General features: G+C 52.6%; 1 protein-coding gene and 1 long non-coding RNA gene across 5 annotated transcripts; one reads left to right on the top strand and one right to left on the bottom strand.

Annotated features, from left to right (window-relative positions):
• Positions 1 to 331: 331 nt before the first annotated feature.
• Positions 332 to 3715, top strand: LOC142418248 (uncharacterized). The gene is made up of 3 exons (XR_012778224.1): positions 332 to 554; positions 919 to 1020; positions 2925 to 3715. It is a non-coding gene; the product is annotated as an uncharacterized LOC142418248 (long non-coding RNA).
• A 1498-nt stretch (positions 3716 to 5213) lies between these two features.
• TMEM268 (transmembrane protein 268) lies at positions 5214 to 16935 on the bottom strand. 4 transcript variants are annotated; one of them, XM_075519554.1, is made up of 9 exons: positions 16749 to 16935; positions 14446 to 14777; positions 12524 to 12633; positions 11857 to 11964; positions 10427 to 10576; positions 9241 to 9351; positions 7465 to 7545; positions 6381 to 6566; positions 5214 to 5582 (listed from the first exon to the last, which is right to left on the bottom strand). In XM_075519554.1, exons 2-9 carry the CDS (start codon positions 14549 to 14551, stop codon positions 5364 to 5366), a joined length of 1071 nt encoding a protein of 356 aa, XP_075375669.1. In that variant the 5' UTR covers positions 14552 to 14777; positions 16749 to 16935; the 3' UTR covers positions 5214 to 5363. The 4 variants fall into 4 exon arrangements, with proteins under 4 accessions (XP_075375669.1, XP_075375670.1, XP_075375667.1 ...); XM_075519555.1 differs by having other exon boundaries at positions 5214 to 5543; positions 16749 to 16928; XM_075519552.1 differs by lacking the exon at positions 16749 to 16935 and adding an exon at positions 13575 to 14118 and having other exon boundaries at positions 14446 to 14530.
• Positions 16936 to 17127: the final 192 nt, after the last annotated feature.

The raw sequence follows: 17127 nt of genomic DNA, 5'->3' as shown, positions 1-17127 counted from the left end.
GGAGGGAAGGACATTCACATTCCTGCAGCGTACAGACAGCAGCAGGAAAGGAGAGGGAACGTCCCTTTCTCCACGCCTGCTCCATACAAGCAAAGTGCATGCTGCAGCACTCCTCTCCAGCTCAGCTTAGAGATGGCAGCACAAGATTTACCTCCCCACATCTCAAACCCAGGTCCCCCATCTACAAAGCACCAACAGCAGCTCCTCCAGCCAAGGCCAAGCCGCCTTTCCGGCATGGTTGGCTCAACCCTCGGTGCTGCTGCCCGCAGCCAATGCTCGGAATGCTTTCTCCATTCCGGGAGGTGCAGGGATCCCAAGCCCAGCACGGTGCAGCCCTGCCCGGGGGCAGCACCAGGCTGAGCCTGCCTCCCCGCGCATGATCGGGTGTTACTGGAGCAACATCCCCGCGGGAGAGAAGGAAGGAGGAAGCCGGGCTGTAAAGAAATAAAACCACTGCAGAGCTGACTGCGAGAGGAGAGAGAGGAAGAGACAGGCTGGCTGGAAAGGACAGCTTTGCTGAGCCCGGGAGAAAATGGTTTGAGTAATTATCAATGGTAAGGAAACTTCTCGTTTGAGGCTAGAGAGCTTAGAGGGATTTCTGCGTGGTAAATACTCTGCATATTTTATGGCCTTGGCTTGTGGGGGGATAAAGGCTGGTGCTGGAGTGGTTTGAAACACAGCCAGGACGCCAGACACAGAAAATCCCTTTTAGCCCGTTAAATCCAGTCCCCTCCATTTCCTCTGTTGCTTTTGGCCATAACCTGCCACGGGTCCAGCGCAACCCCCAGCAGATCCTCCCCTGTGAGGATTCCCAGCTCACAAAGCGGTCCTGCTCTGGGCTCTCTGGGAAGGGTTTTTTGGGGTAGCTGGTGTTTTGCATTGCTGCAGCAAGCAGACCGGTCTCCCCTTTCCCGCCAGCCTGCCGCTATGTGGCCAGGAAGATGGGGACCCTGTGCAGCCGGGAGCACCAGGAGCCGCCACCCTGCCCGGCGCAGGCAGCCCCCCGCAGCCGCCACCAAAGTAAGTCTGCAGCTCGCTGGGGACGAGGACATCCACGCGCCCCAGCCCCAGCCACGCTGGGGATGGAGGGGCCAGGGCTCGCCTGGGCTCACAGGCTGGCGGGGGGGGCTGGTACCTCCTGCTGCTGCCCGCTGTCTCGGGCAAGCTGCTGCCCGGCCCGCAGGGGAGATGCGCTGGGTCCCCATCCCTCCCTGCCTGAGCTCCAGCCACCATAGTCTTCCTCAGAGCCGGGTGCTTTGTCCGAGGAAGAACCGTAACAGGTAGAAGCTGCAAAAGTTTATTTTCTTTCCTGCTTTATCTTCCCTCGCTGGGTTTTGCCTTTAAATGTCATGGCTGCGTCCCAGCCCCTGACAGAGAGGATGAGCAAATAGCAGCCTTTGGAAGGGAGGACAGACTTCCTCTGGGGGTAATCAGAGGGGTGAGTGGACGTAACCTGCTGAAGCACCGCTTCCCCAGAGCTACGTCTCCCTGGGGCAATCTTTGTTATTTCAGGCACCCTGCTAAATACCGAAATGCATCACCACGCACCCCAGCTGGCAGCGAGAGATTTCTGTCCTTGCTGCCAATCTTCCCCAGCCCCTTCCTGGCCCTTTTAAAACACGCAAATCACTATGACTTTGCAGATCACCCATGCGATGCCCCCGATTCAGCGTGGCATCGCCTTCCTGGCTCCTCATCCCTGCCCCAGCCTGGGGCTGCTCCCTGCGAGGAGGGCTCACCGAGGAGCTGCTCCTGCATCACCCGGCTGTGCTGCTCAGGCGTTAAAGCTCGCTGTCAAAATGAAATCGTTTTTGAACAGCAGACAGAGGAATCTCAGCATGGGAAAGATCTGCCCCACCAATACCAGTTTCGCTGGTCTGGCTGAGTCATTCCTGGTTGCTCTTGTGCAAACACGCCCAGAGCTGCACCCAGGCACGGGCACGTTCCCAGGCAGGTGCCACAGGGGTCAGGTCGTGCCCTGTGGGCTCCTACCTCTGCCTAGGGTGTCACAGGAGACCAGCAGGGAAGACGCAGGGCTGAGCCCTTCCCTTTCTGCTGCTCCCATGTGCTGCTGCGTGCAAGGCGGGGGAAAGGGAACCGCATGCCTCGGGCTGCTACAACATCTCCAGAATATCGCCTTTCCCCTAACTGAACAGCTGGATCCTTAATAGGGGGAGATGGTGGGGGGAAAATGTTGTCTCCCTCCACTAATGCCTTAATTAAGCACACATGAAGGAAAAGCGGAGTTAGTCATCTGGCCTGCCATGGGAGCCGGGACTTTGCAGAGGCCCCAGCTGGGAAGAGCAGGGCGGGCACTTGGGTCTATCAGCAAGCGGAATCAAACTCCTCCTTCGAGCAAAGAAGTTAAGCTCCTTCTCTGCAGTTAATTGCTGGGTGTTTAAAGGCAATGAGGGGAGCTGCCCCAGTTGGCACCGCAGAGGGTCTGGCCCTGTGCCTTTCTGGCAGGTCGGGCACGCTGGCCCCGCAGCTGCTGCGGGCGCAGGGGCTGCCGCAGTGCGCGAGGCAGGGGGGGTCTGTGCCTCTCCGTAGCGCGGAGCAGCCCACAGCTGTGAGCTTTGCGGCACCCAGGGAAAGCTGGCCCAGGGCAGGGCGTGAGGTGGGTGCAGCTCAGCAGAGGACGCATCTGGCTGGGAAATGCGGGTGATCTGGAGGTGTCCAGGTCACAGCTTGGAAACTGTGGAGCTTTATCCCCTCGCTGCAGCAAGGTGGGCTCTGCCGGGGAGCTCTCTGTCGTAAATCTGGCCTGACTCCCTCGCACTTACCTAATGTTATTTACAGTTCCCATCAGGAGGTCTTCCGAGCAGCTTGCCAGTTCACACCCCAGCCTTGTCCCTTCAGCAATAATCCTTCCCCTTGGATAACCCTGAATCCCCCTCTTTTCTCCGACGCTTGTGCATTTGCAGATGTAAAGGCAGAGGTATCGGCAGATCCCCAAGCAAGAGCCTCGCTTCCCAGGAACAACGACCCCATCCAAGACCAGCCCTGCAGGTCCTGAGGGTAAAAGCCCTCGTGGTCCTCCCCTGAAGGCCACGAGCTTTCTTCCCACCAGTTTCCTGAGGGAATGCGTTTCCTGGGAATCCTGCAGCCTGGGGATTGGAAAATATCAGCAAATCCCCCCTGTATCTGCTCTCAACACAAAAGCACGACGGTAGAAAATGTCCTGATCGGTCTCTTGTTACCAGAATTTTCTAGCTGGCAGGAAAAAAAGATTGCCAATGTGTATCAGATGCTCTTGGCACTTTTGGGCCATGGAGCGCCAGGGGAAGAGCATGAGCCGTTGCATCCTAGCAGCAAATCGGATTTTTATACTGTGAAACCAAATTGTGCTCCCAATGATTTTGGTATACATTCAGACAATTTCCATGAAGGTAAAATCAGCTCCTGAGCTAGAGTAAGGAGTCTCAGAGCTTAGGTCTGTGGAAATCCCGTGATGTTTTGTACAATCCCCTTCCCCACGCCCAGGAAGCTGGCGAAGCTGTCCTTACCGGGCAGCCAGCACCCTGCCGTGATGCGCAGCACCCACAGAGCAGAGGGCTGCAGGGACGGCACTCGCGTCCCCCCTCCAGCAAACCCCGCGCCGTCACAGAGAACAATGACAGCAGAATCGCAAACTCCGCTTGTGCGGGGAGGAATCTGCCCGACCCCTTCCTGTGACAGCCCAAGCTGAACCAGAAATAAAGATGGATGAAAAGAGGCTGGTTGGCAGCGTGGTGGTTTTTCTCCTGGAAGGGGTCTGCCGCCGTACAGTGTTTGAACAGACCGATGCTTTGCATCGTACGTTGGCAGCACCGGGGGGCTCACTACTGAGGCTTGCCTTGCTGCTCACGTAGGAAGAGGAGGACCTTGTCTCACCTTTGCTTGTGATAGAAACAACCGGGGAGGGGGCAGAGGCATCCCGCACCCCTGGGCAGAGCTGGCACTCAGCTCCTGGGTCTCCAGGGCTCAGCCTCTTGCTGCCGCCCTGAGCCATGGTTTGGCCTTCGGTACCAAAGACTCTTCTGGTACAATACCACGTGAGGGGGAGATGCTCGGTGGAAGGATGGGATGTACGCGATGGAGGGATGTGCACAAACTCGTGACATTAATTTTAAAACCCTCCTGGCTTTGTGCGGGGCGGGTGAGCTTTGTTAAGGCATGCTGAGCTTTGTTAGGGCAGGAGAAGCACAAGCACTGCCCAGGGGAACACGGGGCTCTGCGGGAGATGGGGGGGGAGGGAGGGAGGGCAGGCAGCCTGGGAGGTGCAGAACAGACCCGAATCTCTCATGCACGCTTGGCCTCAGCGAGGCTGGAAGACACAGACCTTAGGACTCTTCATTCTGACTATTGCCGCGTTGTAGGACAGCTATCACCACCAAACCATGTGGTTAGGCGGTCAGGTAAACATCAGTGCATGCAGTCACCTGAATTTTATGGAAATGCCTGGCTCTGGGGACAGAGGAGGACACCAGCGGTTCCTGAACCATAGAGCAGCTCTCCATTCATGGGCACCACCTGAGCACGCAATCTCCTGTGGGCTTGCAGCACTTCATTCTCCATTCCCTCATGGACTCCACACAAACGCGGAGGTCTCCTGCACGCCACCAGCTCCTCTTACACGCTGCGTGCAGACACAATGGGGGGAAAGGAGGAAAGGAAAACCAAAGGAAATCAGCCTGTCCCAAACTGGGGCAGAAAGGGGAGTCTAAAGAGAGCTGTGCTCCAGAATGCCCTACACAGTGCACAGTGCCTTCTTTAAGGCCCCATCCCATGGATCATCTAGGTGTTCATCACCCTCCTCCCAGGAGCAGAAGCGGCAGGTACTGAGCACCATCCCAAGCTGGTTCTTAAATGGAAAGTTGCCAAGTCATCAGCTGAGACGTTGTCCACGTCTGTCACAGGACAAAGCTCACTGTCACTGACAACTACATGACACACACATAATCCAGAGCAAACATCACATTTAGAACACTGCTATGCACAGATGTTCCCTGTCTTCCTTCTACTAAAAAAACCCCACGTACTTCATTTTGAAGGGGTGGAGCTGGCACCCGCAGGTATTCCCTGGGGTTCTCCAAGGCACCCAGGTAGCAGTGGGAAATTTCCCAAGGGAGCTCCAGGCTGTCCCTGGATTGTTTCTGCCCCCAGAGCAGCTCCTTCACACCAAGCCGGTGGGCAGGCAGAAGGTCTCAAAGATAAGCAGCTTTCTGGTGAGTGTCTTGCATGTTTTATTAGAGTCATATTTCCACTCATTCATCCAGATAAGTCCAGGATGAGGGATTACAGCCCTCTCCTCTGCCCCACGGCTTCTTCACTCTGTTGTGTATGGACAGCTTTTATTTCAGCGTTTTCCAGCTCCCCTCCGGTCACCTGCCCATGAACCAGCTCTGGCGTGTGTTGAGCACGGTGGTCTGGATGAACTGGCATAGACAGGGCACGCTGCTGTGCTCCAGGTGCCCCCCTGCCATGGCCCGAGGGAGCCGGCCGGTGACCAGGAGCCGGACGTAGCATCCACTGAAGATCACCAGGAGCTGCTGGGCCATCACCTGGAACGAGCACAAGAGGTGTGAGAGCAGAGCATCTTCCTGCAGGAAGAGTGGATGATACACTAAATACCATTTGCTCCCTCGTTCAAGGACTGTCCTCGTCTGAAAGAAACAGGACAGGAGCCAATGGCATATATAACTGTCCCAGATCCCCTTCTGGTCAGCAGTGCTGGCACACTGTCCCCACGGGGGAGTGACATGAAATGACCACTTGCCGGTGGGTGGCCGGGGAGCCAGGCTGCTTGGGGACCTGCCTGGGGACCTGCCTGCTCTGCCACTGCCTCCTGGTGCTTTTTTTTGCCTGTAGACAGCCAGAGAGCTTCAATCTGCAGGGATGTCACCTGCACTGAATTCACTTAGTAACAGCGAGCAGAAAACTGTAAAATAAATCAAAATCACCCCTTTTGAAGCTTCTTGCTGAGCGGGAATGAGGACACATTTGTTGCTCAGCACGGCACAAGTCTTTGAAGGCACGCTCCGCAGAGGAGACAAGGGCTGAACGTGGCCGTGCCTCATCCCCAGCCCGGGCACAGGCGCTGGGTCCCTGCATGGACCCTGGGGAGAGGTTGGCTTCCAAATGGGGACCCCCGGCCACCAGCAAGGAAAAGCCTAATCCATTAATTCCTCAAGGATTAAGCATTAGCCGCTCAGCAAGCATTAACTGCTCAGCAGTGCCAGGGCTAGAGAAGGTGTGTGGGGACCTCCAGGTGCTCCTACTGCTGGAAAAGGTGTCCCCATGGTTGGCGGCTGCTGGGACAAGTTTGGGAGTTGAGGTGCCTGGGGAGGTGATTCGGCACCTCTGTCTATCAGGGAGGGATATTTCTTATTTCTCATTACCTCTGGTGGGCCCTCGGGCACAAGGCGGAGCAGCTCGTTGCATGTCACGGGCTCTTTATTTAGGTTCACCCTGCTGGATAAAAGAGGGGACTCTTCACGTGAAGCCTCCTCCTCTGTCCCCGGGTTGGGCTGAACCACCGCCTCCATTACCACGCAGAGCTGGTCCAGGCTCTGCCGCAAGCCCGACTGGAAGAGAAAGAGATTTTGGGGGTGTCCAAAGGCAGGCAGGAGGGCTGTCCTGAGGACAGCCTTTAAAGGGCACAATTTCCTCCTGCACGTTTTTTACTCCTGGGAGTTATCATCCCAGCGTAAAAAACAGCATTGGCCAAAAGCCGTGCCCAGCACTTGGAGCTGAGTGTCTTCATCCCACAGCCCCGCTGCCATCAGCTGCCTCTTGTGCCGGCAACTACTCCCAGCACAATGGTCACAGCCTGGCACAGAGAATCTTGTCTTTAAAAACTATAGGAGTTGTATCAGCCAATAAGTGAATTGGCGCGTTACTGTCCATCCCCTGATCTGCGTCTGTCGGTTCATCCAGGGAGATGAGCGTTCTCGAGATTTTCGGAAGGTTGTACCCCCTCACCTCTCATCCCGCGGCTGTGGTCAGCACGGGCAACTCAGTGCAGGGGAGTGCGGTGTTTGTATATTATACACCCGCGTAGAGGAAAACATTTTCTGAAGGCCAAGAGGACAAAATTTTTATACAGTTAACCCAGCACAGTGTTTACTTGTTCCTCAGGCTATCCCATTTATTTCAGGAGGACAGCTCAAGGTGTCAGCTATTTCAAGTTGTGACACATGCTTTCAAAATTTGCCCTTGATTCTTGATGACTTTCCTTTATTAAAGTTGTATGGTTAATTATCCAGACATGCACGTACCACAGGGCCTAAACAAATTCCTGCTGAACTGGGCACCACCAGAGGCAGTTTGTCCACCTCCCAGTCTGTCCAGCTCCCAGATCACAGCAGGGGATGCCCAGGAGGACGCTCAAACACTCGGTTCTCCTTGCCCACCTCCATCCCACCAAAGCCAAGGCATAGGGGTGGACCTGCATGTGCACCACCCGCATCTGCCGTCACTTACCTCTCGTGTCCTCTGCAGGTCCATGATGTGGGCTGACAAGGACTGGAGGCAGTGCTCCGGGCTGAAGTGCACGAACCACAGCTGGGATGGGCAGGGTTAAGGAAGGGGTCTTTCCACACTTCCCCCTCCGCAGACCTCCGACTCCGTGCGGATCGTGGTAAAGACCTCGCAGGAAGCGGAGCAAAGGCAGGTGGTGCCCACGGGGTGCTCAGGACACAGGAACCAAATAACACACCGCAGGGCTAATTTTAAGCCAAGAGGGTCTGGGCTAAGGCAAAACCTCGAGGTGAAGGGGAAGAGAAGAGGAGTGGCTGGGAAGGGGGACATTGCCCCAGAGGGCAGCCAGTCCTCCTTGCACACCTCCTGCACCCTGGGGTTTGAAAACTGGGACAACCTAGGGCCACTGCCCATCCCTCACCTCTGCCTTTACATCTAAATAAACTGGTGGGTCACCTTGACTCCCCTAAACTCCTTCCTCCTTTCTTTCCTTTGTTTCTAGGGATTCATGCCATTTATTTTTTCACAAAATTTACTGTATTTGGTGCTTGTCTTCAGGTCAGAGGCACTGTTTGCAAAGAGTCTACCCAAGAGCAACGTGTTGGGGATGAGAGTCCTGCCAGCTTTGAGAGCAGCATCCCCCAGCAGGCAGCCAAAGGTCTGCCCTTGTGTATCTACTCAAGCTGCCATCATCAAGGGGATTCAGGAACAGCGTAAAAGCTAGAGGGTTAAAACGGATCTGACATTGGAGCAGACTGAGAAATCGTAAATCCTTGGGTTGTTTTCTGCTCTCATGCAGTTCTGGGACACGTAGTGTCCAGGCGGAGGCTCCTTGGATTAGTCCTCACTGAGGTGCAAAATTGTGCTGGTCTGAACAAACGTGTAATTCAGGTTCTTAAGTGTTTCCTCCTCATTGACTTCACCCCTGCCAGCCCTCCTGCGGTATTCCCTGCCCCTTCTCTGCCCCTGTGTTTCAGCCTTGGTTCCCTCTTCATTTCTATTTCATACCTCTCTGTATATGGGGGGGGGGGGGGGGGCAGTGAGGTCCACCAGCAAATCTGGGACACCATCTCTCTCACCTTCTTTTAACGCTTTCATGCTGTCTTAAAATTCTCTTCTTTCCCCTGAATCTTTGCCTAGTCCAGATAAGGTATATTTAAAAAGCAGCAAATGAGCCTCCCCTTACCTGGTTTCTTTAACCTGCATTTCTAAAAGGCCACGAAGGTCAGAAGTGCTTAGCAGCTACAGACCTGGCTGCCAGGCAGGGCCCCATGAAATCAAGTTCTCTAATGTTCTCTAATGTTCTCTAATGTGCCTGAAGGAGGGAGCCCAGGGCTACAGATCACCCGGGGAGCAGAGGCACTTTGATGCTGCTGGGTCAGTTTGTCTCTGCAAGGCAGAGCGTGAGCTCCCAGGGACCGGGACCCTGGTTTTCTCCGTGTTGGGTTTTTTTTTTTGCCATAGGCGCATTGCTGTCACTCTGCTCATAATAAGAATCATCACTGTCATGTCAGTATAATACACTTTCAGGAATAATTGCCTGCCCAAAGGACTAATCTCAGTTCAGTCTTTTACACTAATTATTTCCAATTGCCTTTGGGCATATCTCAATCCCCATTTATAGGAGAAGAAAAAACACCCAATCCCTCATGCCATCCAATAGGAGAAAAAACAAATCCTAGAAATCCCACCCACTGGAAATCCTCATAGATCATAACATCCATAAATACCTCCACATAATTAGCTACCCAGGAGGGGTACAAACGACAGAAAGGATACTTGTAGGATGTTGTGTGGCCCATCCAGGGCATCTGTAATCCCCAGTATTAAACTGTGTTTGATAAATATTTCATTGACAGCTGCCAGCCTCACGTCTGTATTCATATTTATCTATTAAAGAATGCAGGAAAAATTAACACTCTACAGCAAAAGTTGGGCCAGCCTACAGCTGCAAACTGCAGCTGGATATCCCAAATACCGCGCCTCTGAAAGGAAAGCAGTGACAAGAGCAGTCTGCAGTCAGGCAGGATTGTCACCAGCCATCAGTATTGGCCTAGCCTCCGCTAGTGGATGTCTGTGCAGCCCGAAATCTCACTAAGATTTATTTCTCTTACAGACAAGATGCCTGAAGTGGAATCAGCTTTCAGTGTCATGTTCTCCCTTCCTTCCCTGAGTGGAGGGCTCCTTTCCTGAACCTCTGTGCGCCTGCACGTTTGCCATGTTTCCCTTTGGAAGAATCATTGCACAGCTGTCATTAGAGGCTTGCTCCAAAATCCATTAAAATCAGTGCAAAGACCCCTCTGGACTTTGAATCAAGCCTTTCCAATATTATTCTTCAGATCACTCCTTAGACATTTCCCTACTCCTGTGATTCCTACAAACAAAAGCTGACAACAACCAAGCAGTGGATGCTGCAGGCTGGTCGCTTCTCGTGCTAACGTCATCTACCTCTTTCCCCCTACTGCCCAGTCTACCTCAGTTCTATAATTTTATTGCAACTTCTATGGGTTAGGAACTGCCTTTTTGTTCTGGACCTGTTGCAAGCTCCAGAGCACCGCAGCGACACAAGTAAACGATGCTATTAATGGCTGCACACAGCCGAGACTGCAAGGACCATCATCAGAAGCAGGGCAGGAGCCAGCTCTGCTGGAGAGCCCCTGTGGCTTCCCACCAGCCGTGGGAGTGCAAACCACGCTCTGCAACCGTTGCTTTATCTCCAGCAACAGCAGGCACTCCGAGCCAGCCTGCCGGGCTCCAACACCTACTTTTTAGGCATTACGACACCTAACTTGGCTGTAAAACATCCCTTGCCTGAACTTGATCTCCGAGCCTGCTGTAAAAATATTCCTTCCTCCCCAGATAATTATGTTCTTCATATGCATCTAGGACATGACCTGGGTCCCAGCACTTTGGTGGGAGGGAGTCCTGCTCCCCGCGCGCCCGCACACAAGCAGCCTCCTCTTACCTTCCTCTGACGGTGGTCGATAACCAGTATCACCACTACAGTGACTGCTACGGCAGCCAGGGTCACCAGCACGCTGGCCTCCCAGTAGCGTCCGAAGGAACACAGCTGGACTGTGGAGTAAATGTTTGTCCAGAGAGACATGTAGAAAACCTATAAAAACCCAGAGAGACTGATGATCCTCACGAAACTATGAAAGTGAAAAAAGTCAAGGGAAGAAAAAAACTACTGGTCCCTTCTCCCAGGGTAACACCTTACCATAAATTAAGTCACATGAGATTTTCAGAGGGTGAGAAAGGACAGAAGATATTTCCAATAATAAATAGGGGAAAGAAAGGACTAGAAGGACTGAGTGAGCCCTAGTTTATTATAAAAAATTACCAGTCATCAAAGACAGAGAGCGAATTATTTATCATGATTCATACCTAGGAAGGGTTTCAACCGAGTTCTTCCATTTAGATAAGAAATGCACTCACTGAGGCATATTGATAATACTGCTAATAGTCCCTGTATTTAGAAAGCTCCTATGTCAAAGCACTCGAGGTGGTGCAGAGACTACTCAATTACAATAACGCTCAAACGGTGGACTCTGGCACTGGGCTCAAGGACTATGCTAAGGACTGGCAAACTTGGCCTTTGCATAAAGACAGGCAAAGCTGAATTCATTTGGCCTTTACTTCACATGGGATGCATTTGGGCAGGAGACTGCCTAGATGCCAATGTGATGTGTACAGCACAGCATGTCACAGCATCAACTGACAATAATATAACTAATTTGCATTAAACAGGCAATAATATAACTAATTTGCATTAAACAGGCACCAAAACCCTCAAAACACTGAGCACCAATTCCTGCAGTATTAGTGAAAGAAGGAGAACACATGTATAATGGCTATCCAAAAAAAATAAGTGCAACTAAGACAAAGGAGTCAGTTTTTAATCACACCCTCAGCACACTGCAAAGTGGCAGCCTTACAGTAGACGCTAATGGTTGGGGTCTCTAGAGGAGCTTTTCTCACCAGAAGAAGCCAAGCAAGACTACACAAGCAACTCAGTAACCAAAGCTGACTGGTCCACTGGTTTGAATTAGCATCAGAACCAAAACATCGTCAGGTTTTGAAAATAAAGCTTAAAAAAAATTCTTATGTAGGTACTACTACCTCAGCAAATGCTGGGTAACCAGCAGTGGACAGCCTGCTTCAGTGGGACTACCAGCAAGGGGTTGGAGAAGGTGCCTTGCCTTGCCCTCCATCTACAGAAAGTCTGTGAACTGGGATTTCCAAAGGAGCCCACTAGGATGTGTGAAAACCAGTGTCTCTTCCCCACCCAAACCTCTCTCCCTCCCTGAGCACAAGAAGCCCAGGTGTAGGTCTTGAAGCATCTCGGCAAGTGCATGTCTACGGCAAGCCTGTGAGAGACCCCACCATCCTTACCACGGCAATGGCTATCTGGAACGCCCTGGAGTTGTAGAACATGTACCGTCTCACTTCAGGCTTCAGGACAGCATCCTGGATTAACCTTCTCCACTGATCCGCTGCCACCTGCTCAGGGAGCAAACAGCAAACTGGGGCCACCCTCCCGTGTCGGGCTGCCCGTCCCGTCAGAACTAGCTTGGGCAGAGAGGGGGGCCAGGCTGGCACTGCAACTGAAAGCTGCGTCCCAGAGCACCCTCCCACAGAGTGCACCTCCAACCTCATCCATACAGCTGTCACAAACCAAAAACTTGTGTTCTTGCCTCATTTGCAGTGAGTAATATCTCCCTGGAAAGCACAGGGAAAGTCACAAGAGAAAACCACCTTTTTATGACAAAGGAAAAGACAAGACAGATTGTCCCAGAGATGCTCCATCCCATCAGAGTGGCTTTCAAGCAATTCACTAGATCCTGTGTTGAATGGGTTTCTTCACGGAGGTTTAAGCCAAGATCATTACGGTTGACTTGCAGTCCACGGGGAACAGACTGAAGTTGAGCTGAAACAAGCGACTCTCAAACCAAAAAAAAAGAAAAGCTGTCTGTGATGTGGGTGCAAATGCAAATGATGCTAATCCAGCTCAAATTCACTCCTACACTGCCCCAGGGGAGAGCACACATGAGGAGCTTACCTGAACCCCAAGGGACTTCAGTTTCTCTGCACAAAGCTCCATGTCAAAGGAGGTGGCTGAGCAGTTATTGTCCATGCTGAGCACCATGAGCACCTGGCCATTGAGGGGTTCTGCAAGAGCCCAAAGGAGTCATGAGCATGGTTTTGGCATGGTTTCTTCTCCCAGCAGCTAAGGAGCACATGGCAAAGGGAAGGCTGAGGAGTGCAGACCACCCTGATGTGTTTTAAATGGATCCAGAACCCCCCTTTGAACATTTCTAAGAACATCACAAAGAGCTTTGGAAGCAGCACAGCAGCCTGATGTCCCCTGCAAGGAAACAACCTACAAAAAGGGAGGAAATGGCAAACACATGATGCTCTGATCTTCAGCAGGATAATGTCTTGCCTCACTGATCCCTAACTGAAAGGACAATGGACTCAAGCTGCTCGGTGTTGCTAAGGCTATCTACCTCTTAGAGAGATCCCCCATTGTCTACCCACCCCACCCACCACAAGAAAAAGCTTGAGCAATCAAATCAAAGTACTTTCCAATAATCACGTCCTCTGGGATGTGGCAGGGCTGTCCTGGAGCGTGAGCTCCACAGGTCCTCCAGCACCCAGGTCCCTGCTCTCACAGTGCTCCTGGGCAGCATGACTCTGCTCAAGGCTCTCAGCTTCCCAGTTTCAGCTAGGGCTGGGATCAGAGATGTAATCTAGAGACCCAAGCTGCAGCCAGGAGCCCAGAAAGTGTGAGGACAGCCTGCCCTAGATGTGAGGAGCAGGCTGCTCGCAGCGGAGGCAGAGCAGCCTTGGAGTGGCACAGAGAGCTGTGATCTCCAGACATCCCATCTGGCATTCATCTAGAGTTTACACAAGCTGTGCTACATCAAGAGGAAGAGATCGAGTCTAAGGAAGTGGCGTGTTCAGATGAGATCCTGTTTCTCCGAAACGTTTCACCCAGCTTTCCTTCCCCTTTGCAGTCCCGGGGTCAGCCAGGTGTCCCCTGGGGCTGCCGCTGCCCGCTCAGTGCTCTCCCAGCCTGCGGTGCTGGCTGAAGCACAGTGTGCCCGCACCTTTCCCTGCTCCCCCTCTTATGCCCTCCATCCTCATCTCCTCACCGCTCAGGAACAGGAGATGCCAAGTGAAAGGAGGCAATTATATTACAACAGGGTGTGACTGCATCGAGTCCAAAAGGGAAGAGTAGATGCATCTGAAACCTCCAGGATAAGAAGGTCCTGTTTGTTTGCCGAGGCTGATCTCCTCCTGACACAGAGCAGTGGAGGCGGTGAGTACAAAGCAAGAATAAAACCAAATGGCCTCAGCCTTGGGCTCGGCTGTCCTGTTCTCCATGGCTTTGGTCAAGTTGCTTGGCACAAAGTCTAGTAAGTTGGGTGCCAAGCTCAGACACCTGAGACCTTGCAGAGGGGCTTGACCTCTGCTGGAGCCTGTTGGAGTGACAAGAGCTGCTTCGCCCCAGCAAAAACTGAGCGCTAAGGAGGGGCCATGAACGGAGCAAGCAGAAAGGCTGCCCTGCTGAATGGTGCATGGAGGTCTCGGTGCAAACAGCCATCCATGGCACTGCCTTCTGCCTCTGTACAGGCCGTTCCTGAAGTAGCGCTGCGGAGAGGGAGCAAATTGTTACCGGAGAAGGGAGTCACTTGGAAAACACAGGTCAAGGTTCCCAAATATTCCCTGACTTTTGAAAGCTAAGAGAAGAGGACTTCCAGGGTCCTGATTTTCAATAGGTTGATGCCCATTCATTCCTACGTATCAGGGTTTCCAGAAAAGTCAAAGTGTGTCCATCCCCTCCCCAAAATGCTGAAACATCCATAATCTTTAGTTACTTTTGCAAATGAGATGCTGTTAAGGAGTATCTTTGAAAAAATCTTGTCTTCTGTTATTTTAAGGGCTGCCTTTCTCCTTATCATCAAGTTGCTCACTTACCTTTCATCCACTGCAGGGATCCTTCCTTTAAATCACTCTTACAATAGAGGACAGAGGAAAGTGACCCATTTTTCTCAATTCCACCAGCTTGGCTTTTATGGGCCATGCTGAAGGTGCCTCTCCTTGAGGGGCTCTGTCGTATTGTCAGAAATTCAGCACTTTGTATATCCGCCTTATCTTTCACTGTTAAGAAACACCAATTTAGCCCCAAGGCAGCAGGCAGCCGGCTTGCTCTCCTCGGTGGGGACCAGATTGTGAAATCTTCATTCACACTCCCACTGATGACTTCCTTGAGATCTTGCTTTCCACAAGCAAGGAGCCATTTTCCAGCCCTGAAAAGAGGAAAAGAAAATCCCAAATCTTGCAGAGACAGCAAATAGAGGGTAACAGCACAGACCACCCGGGTGTACTCTGCTCTTTGGACCTCGCTCCCTGTGGATGTTGTCACCAGCCGGTGTTAGCCAGCCACGGGTGCAGTACACACAGTCTCGCCTTGTGCTGCAATTACATTTTTTTTTAATAGGTGGAAAGATTATCCTTAAGTATTCCTTAAATTATCTTGACAGCCTTAAATATTCATATTTTGTAAACAATTAGTCAAGGAATAGGCAGGCTTTCTCCTTGCGAAGGCAACAGGCTTTTCGCTATTGCTTTCAGTGGGCGCTTTCAGAAGAAAGCGGAGCCGGTGTACGTGCCCTTCCCTGGACGCGATGCACCCCGCTCACTGACGCGGTGGATAATTCCCCACCATACGAAGGAAGCAGCGCAGATAAGGAAGAAAAATGCATCCACCGAAGGCAGAGGCAAGCAGAGCTCTCACCCAGCAGCAGCAAAGTCTTTGAGGGTCTCTGCTTTCCTTTCCCCTCTCCTCTCTGCCGCGGGCAGTGCCAGAAGTCGACAGGACACGTCCCCGCAGCAGGCACCGTGCCCACGGCTTTTCCAGGCAAACGCTGCTGACGTAGGTCTCTAACCTACTGCCAGGACCTGTGGGTGGCTATTAAAGCACATGCTTGGAAGACTCTGAAGTTTACTTTTCAATTATCCTCCATTCACGTGGCTCAGCTGCATCTGCGCTGGCTCTCCAAAACTATCATTTACTTTTTAACCTCCGCTTGGTCTTACTTTTGCACCAGGAGCCTGTTGCTGTCTCTTGGTGGAAGGGTCCCTCACGGAGCTCATCTGTTCTCCTTCCAAAGAGGATTGCTTTATTTTTGACTGATGGTCAAAAATGTGTTTGGGGGGTTGTGCAGCTACCCCCTTGCACAAAGGCAGGATAGTCACCGGTTGAAGAACTGTCAGAAAGGAAACGGAGGCAAGAGAAACGACACAAAAGGTTCTTCTGATTGCAGAAAAAACCTGCAGAGGGCTGGAAACTCACACTTAAAGGAATCAAGCCATGCTACACGTTGCACAAGAAGCGTGCAGTGAGTGCGTGCGCGGGACGGGCACAGCACCGCTCTTCACCAGCGCAGGCGAGGAGCGATGCTGCTGTAGGTTGACCGATGCCCTCCAGTGCGATTTCCTTGCAGAGCATGGGCAGGCACGCGTTACGGAGCACGTCTCCCGGCACCAAGAGGTGGATTCAAACAGTGAATTTTCTCACTGCTTTCCCCTTTTGCCTTCAATGCCTTCAAGTGAGCATCAAGCAGAAGGGAAAGTGAAAAACACGACAGAAAAGCGCACACAAAAGAGCAGCAAAGCAGAGAGTGAAAAACCAGGGGAAACAAAAGGAAAACCTAATTAAAACCTACCACCCTGTCATTGCTGCTGTCACGTTAAGTTAGAGATGAATCAAGGCTCTCTGGCTTACATGTCGAGCATTTTGAGTCCCTGGAGGACAGTCCCCACAAGATAACAGCAAACGGCGCAGCAGGGTCAGGGCAGCTCAGCCTTCCCCAGCCCGGCCAGGGGCTGCAGGAGGGAAACAGCCTTCCCCAGCCGGGACGACCTTGTTGGCAAAAGCAGCTTTGCCTTTACCTCTTTGTGCAGCACAGACCTCGTTTGGCTCTGTTGACTCTTACTGCAGAACAACTGCCCGTTTCTGGAGACGGGTCCCCCCAAATCTTCCTCTGCCTCCTCCTGTACTAACACGAGGGGCATCCCTTCATCTCCTGCGCTCCCCAGGCTCTGCGTCTCTCTGCATCTCTTCTTTTTCTTTATGCAATACCAACATCTCTCTGGTGACTTTGCCGCTTTCAGGCTATGGACCTTCTTCTTAGGACACCTTCAAGCCCTAGCTAGACAGCAGAGAAGCATTCAGCAGTCCTTCTGCTTCCTTTCCAGAGCAGCAGGCAGAGGCTTACCTGGTCCAGCTCACCTGCTGCTCCTGGGGAGCCGGCTCAGCTCCCTCCTCCTCCTCCTCACTGTCCTTTATCTGCTGTCGTCCCACTCTGCACTGCCCAGGCACCACGCTGTCCCGCTGCCAAGCCGGGAGGTCTCCGGTCCCACAGCCCCAGCCTGTGCCAGGGAAGGTCGCTCTCTTCCCTCTGTCTCCCAGGGACCACGGACTAACCAGGCACAGCTCACCCAAGGCAAGAAGCCTGCACTCCGGCGCTTGCTCTCATTACTCCAAGCTGCAAGCACCAACTTGCAAAATCTCCCTTGTGCATGTGACTTTTCCCCTAGGCTGGTTTCAGAAATGTGGTTTTAACCCTCTAGAGTTCCTCAAAAGTGCTTCCCCAC

The sequence above is a fragment of the Mycteria americana genome, chromosome 17 (genome assembly GCF_035582795.1).
Source record: "Mycteria americana isolate JAX WOST 10 ecotype Jacksonville Zoo and Gardens chromosome 17, USCA_MyAme_1.0, whole genome shotgun sequence".
Lineage (NCBI taxonomy): Eukaryota > Metazoa > Chordata > Aves > Ciconiiformes > Ciconiidae > Mycteria > Mycteria americana.
This window is presented reverse-complemented; position numbering and strand designations above follow the sequence as displayed.